The following is a 20,878-nucleotide window of genomic DNA, read 5'->3' on the forward strand; positions in this document are numbered from 1 at the left end:
AGTAGGCCAAACAAACGAAAGTCCAAAAGAGAGAAGGTAAGAGGTATCTCACTAAAAGGGATATCATGCCTGGATATGTCGAAAGAAAGATTTAAAATGTAGTGTATCAGAGAAGAGAATTCAAGGACTGTGCAACCGGCCGGAAAGCAACGCTGCAATGCAAGACATGCCCGCTGATCAATATAATGCAATAAAAATGAATGTCCAGACATTTCAAGAAGAGAAAAGAAGGTCGAGGGTTTATTCCTCGTGCACGGGCGTCCCCGTCCGGAAATCCAGACGGCTGCCCTTCCGACTGACGCCCTTGAGCAGACTGAACCGCTTCAAGACCGAGTCCCGCCGCCCAGGGGTATGGCTGACCGGACTCGTGATTTCAGGGCTGCGGATCGACGTCATACTGCTCCGCGTCACCGGCCGTGGATAGTCGCTGATCGAAGGGATCGTCGACCACCCTCCCTTGGGACTCGTCACCGACGGCCGGTCGTCCGTAGATGTCCCATTGGTGTGGGAGGTCGTGCGACTCATGCTCTCGTGGGACTTGGCCGCCGTGTCGCGAGAAGCACTTCTGGTCCGTTGCTTCTTCTGGCTTTGGCTTTCCTCAGTCGCGCTGGGACTGATCGACAACGATGAGGCGTGCTTGTGCAGCACATCCCCGAGTCGGCTGCGACGCCGGTGATGCGTATCCCGCGACCGAGTGGTCGTCCGACTGTGAATGGTGGCGGCGTCATCCTGGTCCGCCGCCTCCCCGTTAACATGCTCCTCCGTGGTGGTGCCATTGACCTTGCTATCGGCCGACCCCTTCGGGGCCTCCTGTACCGTAGCTACCGAATTGCTCGCCACGTGGTTGGTGCGTTTGAAAGGGTTCATGACGCTGATGCGGTGGCTGACAGACTGCTTGGCCGAGTGTTTGCGGCTGTGGTTCTTTCGCGACGAGCGAATCAGTTCCTGCTCAGGACTGAGGGCCCGCGAAGCCGGCTGCTTCTGGCGCTCTTCCAGGGACTTCGGGGTGGTACGCCGGGGCCATTGCGGCGTCTCTAGTTCCGCCGGACGGAGAGAGGAAATTTCCGGCCCAAAGGCCTCCTCGAAACGACGCATCAGCTCAGCTTGCGTAGCTTGATGGGCCGGGCGGTGGTACATGGCCAGCGCCTGCTTGATGGCCAAGGCATGGTCGATGAGAGCCACCGCCAGCGCGTTCTTTAACGGATCCGCCGGCTTCGGCGTCACTAAGCCACCCTCGTCCTCTTCAGGCACATCCGACAGGAACTGGCGGTAGGCCGCGACACAGTTGGGAGTCGCGGCGTTGAGCTCGAGCAACTGTTCCAAGGCCTCGGTCAAATTGTTCAAGCTCATGTCCTCACCAGAAGCGGCCCGACGTTGCAACATTGACAGTTCCTGCGTCTTGCGCCACGTCCGTTCGAGCGCCGTTTGCAAAGGCGACAGTGCGACTTCCTTGACCTCAACCACTTCGCTTCGGCGGAGGATGTTCGGGAAAGGCTCCGCCGTGGTGTAGACCGTCTTCTCCACCCATTGCGCCTTGACATCAGCGTCACGAACATGTCTGCGCAGGGTGGAGCTGAAGTGGCAGGGCTCCGAGACCAAGAGATGGTCTCTAACGGACTGCGGGATCTTGGACCGCTGGTAAACCGGATGGTCCACGTCACGATGGACGCTGACAGGATTGATGTGCAAAAATTGTCCCTCATAATCTTGAATCTCGCCCGAAGACACGACCTGCGCAGCTGGATGCTCTCTCTGCATGCGATCAATGAAAGTGGCCATCCGTTCGGTTGCCGCACACTCGATGATGAATTCCTTATCGCGGAGAGTGGTGGGAAAGCCGAGTCCTTTATAGAGCACGCGGAAATACCGCGGGAACTGTTTATCTTCCTTTGCAATGATGTCGTAGATCTTGGCCATGGAGCCATGCGCCCTCGAAAGCTTGGCGAAATCAACCACGGTGTCCTCATACTGCTGCGCGAGTTCCTTGTAGCACAACAGGGCATGAGCCCAAGCTTTGGCATCCTCGAAGTACTGAATGACCGCAAAATACAAGGACTCCTTCCTCTCGAAAGACGTCTGCTCAGGGAAAGCAGGGTTGAGTAGCTCGGGCAAGGTCCGCTGCGCATCCCAATCGTATAGATCGGCATGGAATTGGAGAGCCATTCCGGCTTCGGTGAAATTACCTGCTGCAGCTTGCACCTGGGCCAGCTCGTGGACATAGCGGATGAAGATATCTTCGCGACCCATGTCTTTCATGTATTTCATCAGTCGAAGGGTATGCAGGCTTTCAGCCATCGAGCCGCCCTGAGAGGCTACAAACAGGTCGAGCAGCTCATCCACCGTCGCGATCAAGGCCTTGACCGCATTGGATAGGTCTTCATCAAACTCTGCGTAGCCTTCGAAGTGCTCCGACAATTCTCCAATAAAGAGCTTCTGGACGACACTCTCGCTCATGTTCTTCCTCTTGAAGAGATTATCCAAACTGGAAATAACCTCCGTCTCGATGATGGACAGATCCTGGTTCAACCCCCATTCGCTCAGAATCATCGTTCGTAAGATATCGACGGCCACATGCCGCAACCCTTCATGAACACTGAGGCAAAGTTCGATGATGGGTGCCACCAAGCCAGGAACATACTGCACCTGATAGCCGCCAAGTTTGCTGAGCCCGTAGTGTTCCCGCTCCTCATCAGTAGTCTCCCAGCCGATTGATTCCCAGCTGGAGTGGAGTAGGTCCGCGCCCTGTTCCCGAACATCGCCCGCGATCTTCCAGATGGCGCGGCGCTTCTGCTCCGGGTAGGTCTCCAGAGCGAGCGCGTCACTCGAGACCACTTTGAGCAACGTCATGAAGAAAGTCTCCCAGAGTCGCGTGTCGAACGATTCCGCTTCCTCCGGGGACGGGAGGAATTTGTTGGTCAAGATGGTAGCCAGGTACTCCAGACTCTTGACAGTCGCTCGGTGGTTGTAGACATGGACACTCAGCCAGCTTTCGGGATATGCTTCGCAGTTGAGGATCGACGTATGCACTTCAAACGCCTGCGACAGGAAACTGGACAGCTCCAAGCCCTTCAGCCGAGGGCGCTTGGGATTGGGTATCGTCGCCGCGCCAGCCAGAATTGCGGACAGCTCGACTAGCGCTTCATCGAACCGTTGCGAGTACTTGGAGGTCTTCACCTGAAAGGGGAATGATTTGCTGAAGAGCAGAGAGAGGTAGCTCGTCTCTTCAACCCCGTCGGGGATGATAGAGTAGTATGACGACACGATTTTCGGCACAAACTCATACAGATATGGGTCTGGCTGCTTCAACAGCTCCGCCACGATCGCACAGCACAGCCGAACTTGGTCACGATAGAGATCGGACACGGCGCCTGTCGCACCCCAGTAGGGTGCCAGCCAGCTGATACAGCTGGATATCAGACTCTTTCGCTCCGAGCCGGAGCTGAAAATCTCCAGGCGAGTGTAATGCTGGATGAGGACCAGCTTATAGAGTATCAGCATGCCCGTGACGTCCTTGCACGAGTCGATGAAGCTAAGAGCGATCATGATCACCTCATCGCGACTGAGTACTTTGGACAGCTCGGGCAGCCAGGTGTGGAAATGCTGGACAACAAGCGTCTTGCTTCCCACCATCGCAGGGGAGGGGTTCTTCATCAGAGCCTCGAGCGACTTGAAGATGGTGTGCAGATCCCGGTTGAATGTCGATTGAACCCGGGTAATGCCGATACCCTCCTCTTTCGCCTTCTGCTGCTGTCGGGCGTTGATGATGAACTTGAGGACATGTCGTCCTACCTTGAACGTCGCACGGAGATTGCGGGACTGTTGTGCATCGGAGCTGGACGGAAGGAGACGTAGATAGCTTCTAACGAGACATGGAGTAGCAAAGGGAAAGTTGAACTGATTGTCGGCATAGTGATCAACCAGTGGACCCAAGTTGAACCGCCGGTCGTGAACAATACCAAGAACCGTCACCAGGTTGTTGAAGATCAGATCCTCGTACTCCTCGTTGCCTGCATTCTCCACCAGGATCCCAAACAGCGAGTCCAAGACGCTGCTGAGCTGCTTGACAATCTCGATTTCCGGCACAAACAGAACCCGCTTGAGAGTATCTAAGACTTCATTCACAGGTCTATCCCTCCAGTTCAGCAGACTGAGTATGACTTGGTCCTGAGAATATTCCGTGCTGCACAAATGTGTGTCCAGTCGTAGAGTAGCCAAGGGACCGGTGATTGCCTCGTCTTTTGCCGACTCATTCTTACCCAGCGAGCTCCATGGCAGAGACAGATAAGCCCCCTTGCCATTCTCAATGTTTGACGTACATTTGTCGTACGCGTGCAACAGGAGAGAATGGGGCCCGTCTCGCATGAAGGCCTGGTTGTCCCAGAGTGGCATCCAGGCAAGCGCAAAGGGAAACTCGGGAGCATCCGCGATACTCATGATCAGGTGTGACGTCGGGATTTGGTCCGTGGGGATGTTAAGGCGAATAGTTTGGTTCCAAGGGGCCCCCCTGTCGGCAATTGTGGTTCGCCATGCGGTTTGTGCCGCATGATTGGACGAGGGGATGACGCACCGTTCGACGCGCGTCCCGGAAGATGTGCGAACTTCAAGAGTCAATTGCAGATTGCGGAGGCCGGTGTGCGCTGGGACCGGAACTTGACCCGAGTGAGGATGTGAAAGAAGCGCTTCAGGAGGGAAAGTAGCGTGGGAGATGGTCACGTAGATATCCGACCTGGGTTTGGTCGGGGCCTGAGAGAAGCCGATTCTCCTCGTCTGAATGACATTATGCAGGGTCGTGGGGTTTCTCCGGACTAGAGAATCTGCGTCCGGGTCCACATGCGGATAGAGGTGGAAATGAAGCCGGGCAGCTCGTTGAGACCGCACGTACTTCCCAGTAGGGCTCGGGAGCAGAGTGCGAACCACTCCATCGAACCCGTCATCACGCCCCTCTTTATCCTCGCTTTCCTCGGACGGAGACCAGATATTGATCACTTGCTCCGCGTCCTTCTCCTGACGGAGGATCTGGGAGACTTCGAGAAAGCCGACTCCCACTGTCCGGATCTGCGTAGTGTCTTTGGTTGATTGGCTGCCAGACCGTTCCTTGGTGATGGTGCTTGTACTACTTCCGGACGACTGAGGAGGGTTTTTACTGGTCTCCTTGGCCTGCTCAGGACTTTGGATCCCGCGCGGCTTCGACGTCCACATCATGCTCCGGCGAGTCCTGAGGCTTCCTTTGACCGACTGATTGACCCCGGTTGCCTGCTTGCTACCGGAGGAACTGTCTCGCGAGATGGACGACCTTGGCTGGGCTGCGGCGTTGGTTACTGACGCAGTTTCTGGTGCACGAACCGCAACGATCAAATATAGCTTTGGTCCGTTGGTAGAGCTGTCGCCGATATCCGTGCTGCTCAGGTCGGTGAACAGCGTTTTCAACCTGGCGCTCTGCCCCATACTCGCAAACTTTTCCGGCGAAGGAATGTCCAAGACGTACGTCTCCGACAGGGGTACGAGTGCCCCCGTTTCCGACTGAGAGCACAGGTAAGCCGCCAGTGTTACTGGCCCGGGCGCATGCCCAGAGACGGCATTGACTTCGAGCAGCAGATGATGGAGTGCAGCCACATCTGACTGCTGCGTGGGGCTACTGTCAAGCATGCCCATCTCGGACTGTAGCCTTGTCAATTCTACAGCGGAATCATCCCCAGTGAGCAGACGACCCCTTTGCTGAGGATCTCTCACAATGATCTCCCCACCAAGCGCTTTATTCCCGCGAACGAGTTTCCACACCACCTCTTGCCGCAGCGACTCCTTCTCCTGTGCGGTCAGAACATTGTACAAGAGTTGTCGCCTTGCAAAGTCAAGTTCCTGGACGATCTTCGACATTTCCTCCACCGTGACATACTGGCGGGAGAGCAACAGCTGGTGTAAGTTGGTCGAATGCCATTCGCGTAGACATGATGCGATTTCGTCGACAAGAGGTTCGGAGAGCGAGGTGGGTGTCTCGTCGCCAATTTTGAGCATTGGCACAGGGGCGGCTGGTTTGGGAGCATCGGGGTCTCGAGGAGCCACGTTCATGGGGGCGAGCACCATAGAATTTGTCCGGAGGAGATCCCGCCGCGGAGTGCGTGGGCTGGCCGGGCTTCCACGACCGTCCTCATCCAGCTTTTGGATGAAGATTTGAGACGGCTTTCCTTTCTTCGCGATGACAACGTTGGATACTTCCCCAAATGCGTTTTCATCATCCTGGAAGGAGGCCACGCTGTTGCGCATCTCTCCCTCTGCGCCGGCCAACAGAGCCATACTCGATCGGTCGCCATTGGTGATCGTCTTTTCGCCATCGCCCAGCACTTCACGGATCTCGACGCAATTCCGGGGAAAGATACCGGAAAAGACTCTTGCTTCGAGGGTCTGGCCCTTGGTGCTCGTCAAGCCCGCCAGTAAGGACGGCGGAGCGACGAGATAGCCGCGGTACCACTCTCCATTGGCGCCCCCTTGCTCAATTATATATAGCTCATCGCCAAGCTCCAGAGGCAGATCGGCCGGGGTGGTGGGTTGGAAAGGATAGATGGCGACAGCGAAAGCGATTCGAGGCAGAGGCCGCCAGGGCATATCTGCGATCGAGGCGGCACGCGACAGCACACCCCGCCGCGGTGCTCGTCACAATGGGCGTAATCGAAATGAAGGAAAACCGGCGAAGCGGGGTTGAAGAGGGGAGGGGTCAAGGAATTCTCTGCTGATCGATCGGCCGGGGCGCTACATGCAGGTGTCCTAAGAGAGGAAAGGGAGAAAGATAGGCGGGTTCCGAGATGCGGAGCGCGAAACGGGCGATGCCTTGCGGAATTGGTGTCTTGGGTTTCGGTCGGGGTAAGGGGTACGGCGGAGTCACTATATGGCCATCACGAATGTGCGGTTAGTGAGAGGTATCCTCATAAGCGAAACGTAGGCGTGCTTGGGCTGCGTGTCAAGGCCAGAGGATCATGATAAGCGGCGGATGAAATCCATCCAGGGCCGGGCGTCGCAAAGGGTTTCAGTGGCCGGAAATCGCCGCAATTAGTGACAGCAATGTTTGATGATGGTGCTAGTAATCGTAACCACAATGACCGTGACGCGAAGAGCACCACTAATTGATTCTCCAAGCTTCTGTTCTCCTTCGACAATTTCGTCGGTGCCCCCTAGCAGTGGAATGGGAGTGGAGCCGAGGGAGTTGTTCACTTGGCAGGAACTGTGGAGAAGGCACACAGATGAAACGAAGGGGGGGGGGAAGGGAGGGGAGGAGCTTACCCAGAGCTAGAGGAAGTATGGAAGTATGGATAGATGAATAGATAGATGAAGGAGGAAAGGAAGGAGGAGGGAGAAGGAGGGGGAGGGGGGTGATGGAATTGAACAGGTGGAGGAGTGCAAGTCCCGCAGAAGAGAAGGAAGGAGGAGAAGGAGGAATGATGATCGCAGGGCCGATGATGCTGGCTGGGCTGGGATGGGAATGAATGAGTGGGAGGGAGGGAGGAATCCCGGCGGGAGGCGGAGAGGAGCCTGAGGCCCGAGAACACACGCAGCCTGAGGCTAGACTCGCGGGACCTCGACTAGCGAGTCCGGACCTGGTTGATTAACTTTAATTGATCGCTAAATTGGCCTCGTAATGTCTGCTCGTCCGCCTGGCGACATTTCTTCGGACTCTTCGATTTGAGCTTGGTATTCGAAGATGCCCGGCTGCAGTACTCCGGACCTCCTTTTGCTTTCCATGGTGGTGGTCTCCGATCTGGCACACTATGCCAGCCCATCCATGGGTCCAGCTGGACCGATCGATGCACTCAGTGGGGAGGATGCAGCGTGTATCCAGGTTTCACCAGCACGTTTACTCGGTTTGTTTTCTTTTTTTTTGCCCAGGAACGAACCTCGTCCAACAAACGGCCGGCGGGCGTAAAAAGCAGGGGAAAACCCACCGTCCTCCGTCGCGGTTCCGTATTCTGGATTCTGGACGGCCGAGACAAAGCAATGCATCTCATCTCGCGCGACTCCCGTCTCGAGGACATTGTCCAGCTAGGAAGCGGACCACCCGAGGTTCTTCACCAATGGCTATAACGCTCCGCCATTATTTCCTGACTAGTAGGTGCGTAGTTAGAGTACTAAGGGCCTTAGGCAGGCTGACATGTTTAAAATTGGCCAGCACAGACCCGGCGTGGCCCCTGAATCCAGGGCCAAAACTAAAACAGTTGGAGATGCTGACTGGTCCGCCCGCCTGGGCCGCTAAATTGGCCGCCCAGCAGCTGGCCCTCACTTTTCTTTTTTTGGGGCCGATTCTCTGTCCGCCTCGGGTCAAGATCGCCCTTCCAGGATCCTTCCTTCATCGTTCGTCGCTGCTGGCCTCGGGTTGACTTACCCCCCCCCAACTCCCATTGATACGAACTGGGAGCTGAAGGGATTTCACCAGTTCATCTCAATCCACATGCCAATGCACCCGCACTGGGCCAATTTCCTACGCGTCGTCCGTTTCAACGTGGTTACTCTGTCCCACCGGGAAAGATGTAGTGCTACCTCAGCAATCATGTTCCCATTACCGCTTCCTCCCCTTCCTTCCCCCATTGACCACGAGCTACAGATACATCAACAGGTATAAATACTTAGACAGAACGCAAGAAGAAAAAGGAATACAGGGAAATGCCAAGATCCAACCCATGCGCCGGTTCTATGATGCGCAATGCGAACAATTGTCCCTCCCTCACCATCCAGCAAGGTGCAATTGACAGGTATTTATGCATGGGCAACCCCTTCAGGAGACCCCAGTTCCGAGTTGAAACCGAACGAGACACCGCCTTTCATCTCTGGAACATGGCAATAGCGTCCTCCTTGCGCCACTCCAGCTCCAGCTGGCCTTCATACACCGCATCAACAACGCGTCGAGTCCGGTCATACGCTTCCCCATACCGACCCTCGCACGCCCGGAGCACCTTCAGCACCAAGCTTCGACTGAGGCCGGGATCGTCCGCGTCACCAAAGTGTTTCTCGACCCGCTTTTTCAGCATTTCGATTCCGCGCCGGATTTCTTTGGCGTCATACGTAGCCAGCACCTTCTTCGCAACCGACCGTGAGTGGCTAGGCCGGCTGGCAATGTCTGCAGGATTGATGGTCGTCTTCAACAGATTCTCCACCGACTCTACAAACTCGAGCAACTTGCCTAATGGTCGGTGGATGACGGAGTCAAGGTATAACGTCAGATGCTCGTCCATGTCTTGGTGCGCCCGATCGCGCCACCGTTCCAGGACGGGAAGACCCCGAACATCGACCTCCTCGATGTAGTGGTTCATGTTCTCAATCAGAAGGATGTGGTAGTTGAGAATTTCCTTGTCTTCTGGGTCGCCCGAAGTCGCAGCCGCGCCCGTGGGTTGGCCTGGGGCCTCCTTGGCGATGAATTTGAGTGACTCCCACATGGCGCGGTTGATGCGATCGTAGGCGTCGTTGACATTCACCCGGATGTCGTAGAATTCTTGCGACAGCATGTTCTCCACGGCGGTAGCAAAGTGCGGGAACACGCGGATGAAGGAGATCACTCCCTTACGCTTGTTCACCTTGACCTTGGTCTCCTCGATGCCGCGGATCTGTTCATCTACAAATCGGTTAAAGAGGCCGAGCAACCGGGAGTGTAGCTTCTGAAGCGAGTGGATGATAAAGTCTTGGTTGGTATCATCGTATTCGGAAATCGCCTTCTCGATGGCCAGCAAGATTCCAATTCCTTGTCTGTAAAAAGGTCAGCCTACAATCTCAAAACAAGTACCAATAGTCTCCAACTTACAGTGGGTCGGCCCTGATGGCCCAGTCCACAAGGTTTTGCATATCCGTCGGCCAGAACGCGAAGAGTTCGTCCAGAATCTGTTCGACCTTCTTGGCCATAGCTCGGTCAGGATCATGCAGCTGCTTAGACCCGAAATTGGGGATCCTGCGCTCGTCGGGCGCGCCTGACATGACAAGATCGGGGAAGTCGAGAGTAGAAAGCGAATTGAGATGGAAGAAATGGACGATGAAATTCTGCTCTTCGGAGATCATGTTGAGAGTCTCATGAAGCGTACCGGCAAATGCTTCGCACGGCTCAAGTTTGCCGTGCTGCTTGTCTCCGGAGGGAAGCTTAAGGCCTGCCGCGGCTCGAATGGTCTTGCCTCTTCTCACGGTGAGCTTGCGCGCCGCCATCGTAATGCCTTCGGATTCCTTCTCCTTCTCCTGATGCGTAAAGAGAAGTTCCTGCTCCTCTCCACTGGGCTTCCTCGCTGCCTTCCTCCACGCCAGGTTGTTGTCCCGGAAATCATTTTGGTATGGGTGTTTAGCCTGTTGCTCGTAGAGGTTGATGAGCGCGTGCCACTCTCCAGAGCTGACTTCGCGTGCAAAGAGCATCACTGCATGATACTGCCACAGTTCGCGGCGGCAGTAGCCTCGGGCCTCGCTGTCGAGCTTTAGAGGATCCTTCTGGCCACTGGCTGCCGCATCGATCCTCTTTTGTTCTGCCACCTTGTAGGCAATTGCCATGAATTGTTTGAGCCGTTGTAAGAATACACGACCATGTGTGCGATATTCCTCTTTCTTTTCTTTAATGGCACGCATTTGTCCAATCTCTGTGTCGGCATACACGCCCAGGCTACCGTGGTCTCCGGCCGCGTCAGCAAGACGCCTCTTGTTGTGCCATATGTCAGAATCAATCATCAACATTGCCTTGTATAAGGTTGACAAGGCGATCTCCGTGTCTCGCAATCCATCAGGGTTGCTCAGTGATGATTCCTTCAATGCCCGTAGATCGTTCGAAGAGATCGAAAGAGTCTTGAGTAGGTTTTGAAGCTCATTCTGAAGCAGTTTCTGGTTGGCGGTCTGCACCTGGAGACCCTGAGACTGTGTTTCTATGTATGCAACATCATCGTGAAGGGTCTATATCGCAGTTAGCATCTTGCTGAGATGTGGGGTAGAGCCCAGAAAAGAATTGGCAACTTACGTTGAGCTCGTGAGAGTACAAAGTGAGAAGATTATCCAGCTCTTCACACTCTTCGACCGTCCTATCAATGAGTTTTGCAAGTTGGTCAATCTTGCCCTCCTGTTGTTCAAGGTTACCAAGCCAGCTGGTAGCCTCCACTCGCCCGATCTCTCGACGAATATCCGCCTCGAGGTCTTCAATCTTCTTTTCATCACCGAGCCGCCCGTTCCAGCCAAGGTCAGTCAGTATATCATCAAAGTCGATGCCGCGTCCTTCGAGAATGGTGGGATTAATCCCAAGCGTTTGGCAGTATTTGATCGTGTTGTCCTCATGACGTCGGCGGCGACGATCATGAGGGGAAGGCGACACGGATCGTGACCTTTCTGCATCAACCTTCACAGAAGCCCTGGACGTATCCCTTGGCTCTGCGGATGTCTCGGTCGAGCTGATAATAGATTCAACAGGAGCAGCCTGGGTTACTTCAACGGTGGGCGGTTCGATTACTGGAGGAGCAGAAGGCGGAGGCACTGGCGGTTGTGCTGGCGGCTGTGATGGCAGTTGCACCTCCTGTGGCTGCACTTCCTTCACAGGGGACGACGTTAGGATTGGAGGCGTCTCTGTGTCCGGCGTTTCAGGGGAGGTCACTGTATTTTCACTGTTCGTCCGAAGCAAAGATGGCGCGGGGACCACGCTGGTGATTCCGTCTGGTTCATCTGCGGCAGCCTTCTGCTTTTTAGCAGCTGCCAGGAGTCTCTCACCAGCACCTCCCGGCCTCGGCTTGAAGGCTCCATAGGCAGTAGCAGCTTTGCGGAATGCACCTGCAACATCCTTACTCTGTTTCTTCTTGATCATAGGCCCGAGTCCTGGACGATGGGCATCAGGTTCCTCTTCAGCAGGCTCAGCGGCTTCCGGAGCGCTAGGGGGTGATGATGGTGCTGCAGTCTCTGCGAGTGGTTCAACGGGCTCTGCGATCTTTGTCGAAGCTGGCAATGCTGGGGCTGCAGGCGCTGGTGTCTCAACAGGCTTGACGATTGGTGGTGCCTTGTTATTCCCTGAGGAGCCTGGGGTAAGTGCTGCTGGCACCTCAACGGCGGGGGTACTAATGGAGCTGCTCGGAGCTTCAAGCTCCTGTGGCTCTACCCGTGTCGGCGTAGCTAATGGCTTTTCGACTGTTTCTCTCAGAGGCGATCTCGGACCCACGCTGCTTGCTGGGCTGTGCATGAAGGTGAGATTTTCTCCAGAAACCGACCCAGGCGTAGTAGGTCGAAGACCATCCTTACTGCGGCTTGTATGGAGATCATGGGTGCGAAGCGTAGGTCTGGGCTCGTTGCCTGCCCGCGCGTCGCGCGAGGAGGACGGTCGGGAGTCGGGAAGATTACTACCTGAGTTGACCTCCTCAACGCTGCCATTGGGTCTTTCCCGTTGACCGGGAGCCGACGCGGCTTGCAAGCTGGAGGGAAAATCCCTGTTCCTCGGTTCCGGTTGAGAGATTATGGGCACCTTGGGAACTCTGTTCTCCGTGGCAAGGCGTTCGGCTGCACGAGGAGGCGGTTGCTCACGCTGGTCGGGTGGTAATGGTGGCGGGTGTTGAGGAGGGGTGAAGGGTGGAGTACCACTTTTACCGGACTGGCCAGTCGACGGTCTTCCCAATTGATCGCGACTTCTTTGAGCTCGCAGAATGTGTTCCTCCGGAGGTGGTCGCCTGGGCCCATCGCGGCTGGGTGCACGGCTAGAATATGGCGACTGAGGTCGACTGCCTTGAGAAGAGGGGGGACGCGGGGGAGGCAGAGTCACTTCGGGGCGTGGGGGTCCTGGAGGAGGCGCTTTCGGAGCTGGCGGTCCTGTGGCCGTTGCACCAGCAAGTAGCTGACGCTCACGCTCGTCGAAGCCGATCAGGGTCGGTACCTTGCCGCCAGTGTATTTTCTGTAGATCTTCACCAGGCTGCCTATGAAAAACTCCTTCTCTTTGGAGGTCCGTGCATGCCAGTAGTAAGGCTTTCCCACGGTGACCAAGAATCCAACGTTGCCAGCCCACTGCTTGTACTGTTGTTCCAGCGGCGAGGACGGTATCAAGGCGTTATACGACTGAATCGAGGAGAGGTCATCCAACATCCAGGTCTTGCCAATGGAGAACGAGCCATCGTTGTTTTCTCGCGCCTTGTGCATGCGCACTCTGCCGGACCGTCTGACCGCGACAATAATGACTCGAGGTTTCTTGTTCTCCGGCGGCGAATTGGGTGGAGCGGGGGTGGACGGATAGGCCGCATCTTCCATAATGCGGACATGTGTTATGTAGGACTCGACCACTAGAACCGGGAGGGGCACCAACGGTTAACAGAACCCTCTACAGATAGCGCCAGGGGAGGGGGCAATTCACGTACGAGAGCCATCGCTATCTTTCTTGCCGAAGCAGCTATGCATTATCCGCCGCTTCTCATCCTCGAATTTCTCGGCCCTCGACATGGAGCCATCCCCCGGTCCGGTGATACCGCCATTGCGACTATCACCAGCTCGACGGGGATCTCTTTGGGGCGGCACCTCACCGGCCGGAGGGCCCCGCATGCGATCACGACTACTCATGGTTGCTAATCAGTCTCCGGAAACCTGGATCACGCAGGAAGTGTCGGAGACCCAGTGGACATGGTCGGGAAGGCTGGCAGGGATCACACGGGGCGCGCGCCGTGGGTGAGAACGGACGGTCTGTCAATGGGTGGGCTCCAAACGGAAAGGACCAGGACTAAAGGACAAGGACTTCGAGAGACGGCGACGCCATAAACGATCTGGCACAGAACCGAGATTCAAAACCAAGGGCAGGTGGTGGTGGTGGAGGAGCCAAAGAGTTGGATTAGGTCATTCTTTAGCCACTACAGAGCATGGGCGGCAGCGGATACGGGAGCTAGTCTCGGAGGAGTAGCAAAGTGTTGCCCAGTAAGAAGGAGGCAGGAGATTCAGTTGGCACTAACACTCCAGGCACCAAGAGAGATGAAAGACCGGCGGGGAACTGAAAGGCACATGATCCTGGAATTACACTGGCTTGCAGGGCCGGACTCTTGGGCCCATTCACCCAAGTCCATATCATAACAACCAGTCGGTCCTCAGGCATCAGCCCCAGGTTCGCACAATTACATAAGATTTGACATAATGTCACCTGTGCATAACGGTCATGCATGAGAATCCACTGCGGTTTCAGCCAACATGACAGGAGTCAAGGTTTATTCAAGTCGCCCTTCGCTTTGGTCTCGACCATTTGGAGGCTCAGACGTACCTAGACAGGAGCTGTACCTCTCCACCGGTACTAAACCCCACCCCATATGTAAAGTGCCTTCATCCCTTCCAAACCAGGGTTATGGTTTCTCGTATTCTGTAGCTCACCACTTATACTGTGTAACAACTAGATCTTGGCGAGCTCATGTGTAACTGGACAGCCACCAAGCCCCTGCACTGCGACTTAACCCATCAGACAGCCGGCCACAGCTTGGATATTCTCCGAATGATACCTCGCCCTGGCTTGGTGGCTCGAGGCTTGGTTTCTCAACCATATTCTCGAAAGGGAGGTCACGGGTTTAGGTCTGCCACATTGAATCTCCTGGGTTGGTTTCGCTCTTCATAGCATAGCGCGGAAGTGGCCACGGTTTGGTATACACTTGATTCACTCGACTTCGTACTGAAAACAAATCCCGCCCAAGCAATATTCCGACCAACCCTACATAATCCGGCAGCCTGCCAACCCCCGGACTGGCTAACTACCCGTTTGACCATCGCCATGTGGGTTGACAGGATTGAGCGCAATGACCTGTGCTCGACCGTCAAGAATGTCCGTTAGTTAAGTTGGCCCTCCTCCCAAGACAGAGAGAGCGCCAGAGACATACCTCACCGGTGAACCTCTTCCTCTTCCTTCCCCACCACAGAAGGGCAATCAAAACAGTAAACCCTGAGATGACGACACAAAGATAATTCATACTCTGAGGCGTGACCTTTTTACGGAGAGGGAAGCAAGATAACACCAGAACAACTATGACCCAGAGGACAGACATCGTGTTGCAGATTGCTCCCATCCACCACCCCATTGCGAAGGGCCTTTGCCGAAGAATCAAGTCGCGGCCACGAACTAACACAATGCCCTGAGGAATCATATAGCATGCGTTGAGGATGATGATGGCCATTGATATGAGATTGTTGAATGCCGTCGTTGATGCAATGTATATTAGGCCGTACAGGGCGATAAGACCCGCAGCACCAAGGTGGCAGTCAATGGCATTTCGTTGATGATCCTGGTCCAAAATAGAGAGAAGGGAAGGCCATGGGCTCGGGCGAATGAGTAGGTAAGTCGACCCGTTGTAAGCAGGCACGATAAGACAGCAGCGCCGTAGAGGAAGATGATCGCAGACGTGAAGACGGTAGCCAAGGGCTGACTGGATGTGGCTTGTAGGTATACTATATATATTGGGATGGCGAAGAGGCGACAGCACTGATGTCGGTGGTACCCAACAGAAGGATTGATGTGAAGCAATTCGCAACAGGAACTGTGGACTTTTGAAGACTGATAAATGCACTGATACCTGGGATGCGCCTTCCGGACTGAGTGTTAGATCTACGAAGAGCTATTGTCAACAACCAATGATTTAGCGGGATTTTCCCAAACTCAGCAAATCATATGTCCATGTAGTACGGGATATACCCAACCCCAATTCCAGACCTTGATGGCGGGCAAGCCTGAAGCGTACTTGACTTATGCATACAGCTTCTGGAGATAGCCATGTCTCTGCTCAGTTGGAATACCCAAGTCTGACCGTGTCTTAACGGTACTGTGGTATTGTGGCCCTGCCTGATGTAGAAAGTGCCAGTGCCACACCACAGTTCGTAGCTGCCTTATTTAAGGCATGTCTATACACTGTTATTAGTCTGCAGTGGTTTCACCGATACCCTTGACTTACCTTATCGGGATTCGCTTGGAAGGTACGTAATACATGGGGCAGATTGACTCCTGAAACAAAGAATGTGATAAAGTGGGCAGGCTGATAATTTAGGTACCAGAGGAAACGGTACGTTGCAGAGGTAGCAGATGCTTTCTTGGACGAGATTCACCACATACTCTGCGGGCGCCGCCGCAAGTATTCTCTTTACGTCGCCAGCCTATTTCTTAACGTTCGTAAGGATGTTCTTCCCTAGGCGCGCGAATCAATTTCCTGTCCCAGATTTACCTGTTGAGCCTAGTCATCAATGCCTGTCACCAGGTTCTTTGTATCTATGTGCTTCGGTGAAGCGCATGCAGTCCTAGTTGTATCATGCCCTAGGTGCTCTCCGCACATAGATGGCTCATCAGCCAATGAGCTTCGGGCAGGCCTGGACTCCATGGATACCGCTCTCCGGGACTACAGCACTATTTCTCAATACACTTATTAGAATTCACTACCAATGAAGAGTCGGATAGTGTCCGGCTTCTACTACTAGTAATTGTTCCTCGTCTGGCGTACCAGAATAGTTCTTCCTGCATGGCCTGTTGGCCTAAACAAGCTTGCATCGGGAGATCCACCTGGTCTGACATTCCAGGCTCTGGTATCATCGTAGCACTCACCAGGGCCTCCCAGATATCAGTGACGGGATGGTATTTTAATGCAATACGGCCCTTTCCTAGACAAGTGGATCCAGATAACTACCGTTGAGGTGTGAGGGATATTCCTAGTGCCTGGCACGTGACCAGCTTCCCATGGGACAATATACTTCACGTGAGCCCCACCACGAAAAGTCAGCCCAGCAATCACCGATCACGAAATTGCTGACCGCCTTCTCTGTTTCTTGTCCCTTTTTCTTTTTCTCTTTTTTTCTGCATCGCCGATTAAGGGAACCTTGAAAACCTCCGCACAAGTGCGCACGATCAATCACACGGTTCAGAGCCTCTGTGTAGCAGACAACCACCATGGCCGGTCAAAAAGGAAAGCAGGCGAAGCCTGCTAAGGTGTCCAAGGGCAAGAAGACTGTAAGGCAAACCAGTCGTGCTTGTTTACTATGCGGAATTGCATCTAACAAAAACCTTCAATACTTAGGCTGCTCCTCCCGCTCAACTTGTCGCCGCGATTTCTGCCTTCCTGAAAGACTCCGGATTGTCCAAGACGAATGACGCTTTGATCAAAGAGCTGGATAGCAAATCGATCGGTTCCGATGCGAAGAATGTGCCGTCTTTGCTCGAACTTTTCCAGACCTGGGAGAGCGAGTCCAAGTCCTCTGAGAAGTCCTCCAGTTCCAGCTCCTCGGAAGACTCTGGCTCTTCGAGCAGCGAGAGTGAGAGCGAGAGCAGTGACAGCAGCTCCGATGAATCTAGCGACTCCGATGTTGAGATGAACGAGGCTCCCAAGAAGCAGGCCAAGAGCTCCTCTTCCTCTTCGGCTTCTTCTTCGTCGGATTCCGACAGCGACTCGGACGATGAAAAGGAGACCCCTGCTGCTGCCAAGCCTCAGGGCACCAAGCGCAAGGCCGAGTCCAGCTCCTCCGAATCTGATTCCGAATCCTCGGCCGATGAGGCTCCGAAGTCGAAGAAGACCAAGGTCACTTCCGACAAGGAAGAGTCTTCCTCCGACTCTGGTTCTTCCTCTGAATCTTCCTCTGAGTCTGAGTCTTCCGAGTCTGAATCGGAATCTTCCAGTGACGAGTCCAGCTCCTCTTCGGAATCCTCCGACTCTGACTCTGAGTCTGACTCCGATTCCGACTCCTCTGACGACGAAGATGACAAGAAGGCTGCGAAGACCGCCACCAAGACCCCGTCCGACTCTAGCTCCAGCGACTCCCCTTCGGACGACTCTGAAGGCTCCCCCCAGAACTCGGACAGCAGCGGAACCGTCAACAACTCCGACTCTGGCTCCAAGGCTGTCCAGGAGTCCTACTCTAGCAGCGCCAGCCCTGCTCCCGGCAACGGTTATCCCAAGAAGAAGCACGTCGGCGCTCGTCCCACTCCCCTGGCCGTGCTGAGTGAACTCCCCCACGACCACCCATCGAACGAATACGTCCCCTACGCCTACGCCGAAAACGCCTGGAAGGACCTGTCGGTCACCCGCGGCAAGGGCTTCACTAAGGAGAAGAACAAGAAGAAGCGTGGCTCTTACCGGGGCGGACCGATCGACATCTCCGGCGGCAAGTCCTTCAAGTTTGACGACTAGATGCAGCTTCTCCCACCCCGCCCAGATTCAATCAAACCACAAGGGCAACATCACGCATACCCACGATACCATATACTCAGGCATGGTAAACAAAAGTTCTTCTCACTTATGATTCCATCCATAGATCTATATGTCAAATCCTAGATGGGTCCCTGAATTATTTTCTACATCAGCAAGGCGCTAATGGAGCCCGGTCGGATTATTTCCTCTGCTTTTTTTTTTTTTTTTTTTTTTCATCTTTGTTCCTTTCGGTTGTATCTACTACCTACCTAGATTCTTAGAGAGATGTTGAACGTGTATTCGAATTTCTTTGCTACTTTTCCATGTATCTTCTTCATACAATGTACATCCATATGCATATCAATCGTCGTAGATCGTATCTCGACGTTGAAGCTTCCGAAAACCTAAACCAAACATCATCTATCCACCATGACACCTCTACCGCGCACCAGAACAACGACAAAGACAGCCAGACCATGAATCAAACACTACACAGCAACACACACAACTCAATCCTCCCGCCTCCAAGCCCCCGGCTTCTCAAGTCTCTGCCACCGACGATCCCACCCCGTAACCTCTTCACCCAGGACATCATCCTCCCCAACAGAACGGAACGTCTGCTGCGTACGCAGAGTGATAGAAGCAGTCGTATTCTCAGGCCGTTCATAGCCCGATAACTCCAGAATCCTATCTGCGCGCTTGGTACGACTATGCGTGTTTAGGTCGATGGAGAGCGGATCCCGATACCAGGATTTGCAAGGGCCATGGAGGTCGTCGGTGGAAGTGAAATCGAGTCGGACGACGCCGTCAGCGACGCCGGTGTAGATGGTGGGTGAGGAGGGGGAGGGGGAGGTCATGCTGTAGATTGCGCCGCGGTAGGAACGGGTGCTTTGGTTGCGGGGTCGGGTGCGGTTGGTGGGGGGGTGGGCGGAGAGGAAGATGGAGATGTCTTTGCGGGGGGAGGTGATGAGGGAGGGATTGGTGAGAGAGAGGGTGGAGAGGCTGGTTGTGAGGGGTTTGTTGTAGTTTGTGGGGGTTGGGGAGGGGCGTGCATCGTGGTAGCTGTATGTTTCTTGTTTGGGCATGCGGAGGTCGAAGATCTTGACTAGGGCGTCGCCGCCGGCGCCGACGATGAAGCGGTCATGTCCGAAGGGGTGGACGCAGTAGATGGGGTTTTGGTCGGTGGTGTCGTGGTAGACTTTTTCGTAGTCTTTGTCGGAGCGCAGGTCGTGCAGTCTGCGTGATGTTAGTGGTGGAGATGGTGATAGGAGGGATGGGAAGTTATACCGGACGGCTCGGTCACCCCAGGCTGCGAGGAAGACCTGGCCGGTGGGATCGAGGGGTGCGATGGCGTTGACGTTGGACTTGATGGGAGTGTGGAGGTTGAGTCTCTCAAAGTCTACTAATTCCACGCTGAGCTCGCGCTCGAGTGATTGGCGTTCCGGGGTGATGGTGGAAATGGCAATCGCATCGTGGATCCGACCTGTACTGACGGCGAAGAGACTGGGGGAGAGGAACTTGGAGTACTTGTTGCGGACGGCGTTGCCATCAGTAGCGCTTGAGTCGGTGTTGAGACGAGCGAATGGCTGGACTTTCTCCTCTTCCGACGTGGTGCTGTAGAAGAGGATTGATCCGGTGCTCAAGTGGGCAGACAAAATCGGGTCCGTTCCATAACTCAGATCGGTGCGTTCGATGCCCAATCCGGTAGTCATGAACTGCTGTTTGTACACATGAGAAGCTGCATCCGGGTCGATGGAGAGATGGAAAAGCTCGCCGCGCACGCGAGCAAAGATGATATGTTCCTTGTCGGGTTCTTTGGCATGATGTTCGGGACGCAGAAGATGAACACCGCAAATGTCATCGTGGCTGCTGATGTGGTCCAGGTCGTTGAAAACCACCCATTTCCCTTTCTGGCCAGCGCCGGGCTCTGTGATTCGCAGGACTACCTCATCTGCTGCACCCCAGGCAAGCACTTCCTTTCGGTCGTTCCAAGCCGAGCTATTCCAGACTTCGTAGGAATCCAAGGCAGGGCGGTATCCATGCGTTGGGTTGTCGCCTCGCAGAGATTGATGAGACCCGACCTTGACGGCCTCCGAGGCTGGAACGACAAAACGTGCGATGACTGCATGTTTGTCCAGGGCTCTGGAACGGGAGGTGAGAGCCTGAGCAGCTTCTCTCCATATCTCCGGAGTGACAACGCCGGGAAACTTGGTCCTGACAAAGGCTCGGAAGATGCGCCAATTCTCTGCAGCAAGAATCTCATGCAGGCGGTGACAGGTCCTGGACAGGTTCACCAACGCACTGGCGGATGGGAGATAGCATGCAATGAGCTGGATGATCTCCGGGGGTAGGTCTGCAAGCATTGTGGAGGACAGATACAGGATTAACTGTTTTCTGTGCTCAGGCAGATCAACCACAGGGATGACGTAAAAATCTCTGCCGCCACAACTGTCAGCCCAGGTGGGTTATATGATGCCAAGGAGTGAGAGAATGGTTTACATGTATACTACTCTAATTATAATCTAGCGATCTAAGAATGGCTTAGTGAGAGTGGTATCTGGAGGAAGTCCCCATGGCGATTCAGGACATTGTGTGTCCCATCAGTCACCGCGATGATCTGCAGAAGTGGGTGAAGCCATCAACGCGAGCCGTGCATCGGCATTCTGAGGTGATAAAATATGACTGCACAGCAAAGGAAGCGGTGAGAAGGCTGGAGAACAGCTTTAATGCTGATTTAGTCAGATACACTGTGAGCAACAGCACAAAATGGTGGCAGAAGTGTCAAGAG

At 54.6% G+C, this 20,878-nt stretch overlaps 4 protein-coding genes across 4 annotated transcripts; 1 reads left to right on the plus strand and 3 right to left on the minus strand.

The window, feature by feature from the left end:
• Positions 1 to 123: 123 nt before the first annotated feature.
• On the minus strand, positions 124 to 6,856 carry BO80DRAFT_96988 (guanine nucleotide exchange factor DCK1). The gene has a single exon (XM_025724972.1). The coding sequence runs from the start codon at positions 6,598 to 6,600 to the stop codon at positions 241 to 243; it is 6,360 nt and encodes a 2,119-aa protein (XP_025574730.1). The 5' UTR covers positions 6,601 to 6,856; the 3' UTR covers positions 124 to 240.
• Positions 6,857 to 8,525: 1,669 nt separating this feature from the next.
• BO80DRAFT_408009 (GTP-Rho binding exocyst subunit SEC3) lies at positions 8,526 to 13,791 on the minus strand. Its single transcript, XM_025717828.1, has 4 exons — positions 13,321 to 13,791; positions 10,961 to 13,245; positions 9,779 to 10,896; positions 8,526 to 9,723 (listed from the first exon to the last, which is right to left on the minus strand). Exons 1-4 carry the CDS (start codon positions 13,517 to 13,519, stop codon positions 8,805 to 8,807), a joined length of 4,521 nt encoding a protein of 1,506 aa, XP_025574731.1. The 5' UTR covers positions 13,520 to 13,791; the 3' UTR covers positions 8,526 to 8,804.
• Positions 13,792 to 16,774: 2,983 nt separating this feature from the next.
• Positions 16,775 to 18,324, plus strand: BO80DRAFT_425575 (nucleolar and coiled-body phosphoprotein 1 family protein). Its single transcript, XM_025719550.1, has 2 exons — positions 16,775 to 16,916; positions 16,984 to 18,324. The coding sequence occupies exons 1-2, from the start codon at positions 16,857 to 16,859 to the stop codon at positions 18,088 to 18,090; spliced, it is 1,167 nt and encodes a 388-aa protein (XP_025574732.1). The 5' UTR covers positions 16,775 to 16,856; the 3' UTR covers positions 18,091 to 18,324.
• Positions 18,325 to 18,398: 74 nt separating this feature from the next.
• BO80DRAFT_408011 (F-box domain protein) lies at positions 18,399 to 20,868 on the minus strand. Its single transcript, XM_025717829.1, has 3 exons — positions 20,590 to 20,868; positions 19,378 to 20,526; positions 18,399 to 19,326 (listed from the first exon to the last, which is right to left on the minus strand). Exons 2-3 carry the CDS (start codon positions 20,451 to 20,453, stop codon positions 18,600 to 18,602), a joined length of 1,803 nt encoding a protein of 600 aa, XP_025574733.1. The 5' UTR covers positions 20,454 to 20,526; positions 20,590 to 20,868; the 3' UTR covers positions 18,399 to 18,599.
• Positions 20,869 to 20,878: the final 10 nt, after the last annotated feature.

Source organism: Aspergillus ibericus, assembly GCF_003184845.1.
Source record: "Aspergillus ibericus CBS 121593 unplaced genomic scaffold BO80scaffold_22, whole genome shotgun sequence".
Lineage (NCBI taxonomy): Eukaryota > Fungi > Ascomycota > Eurotiomycetes > Eurotiales > Aspergillaceae > Aspergillus > Aspergillus ibericus.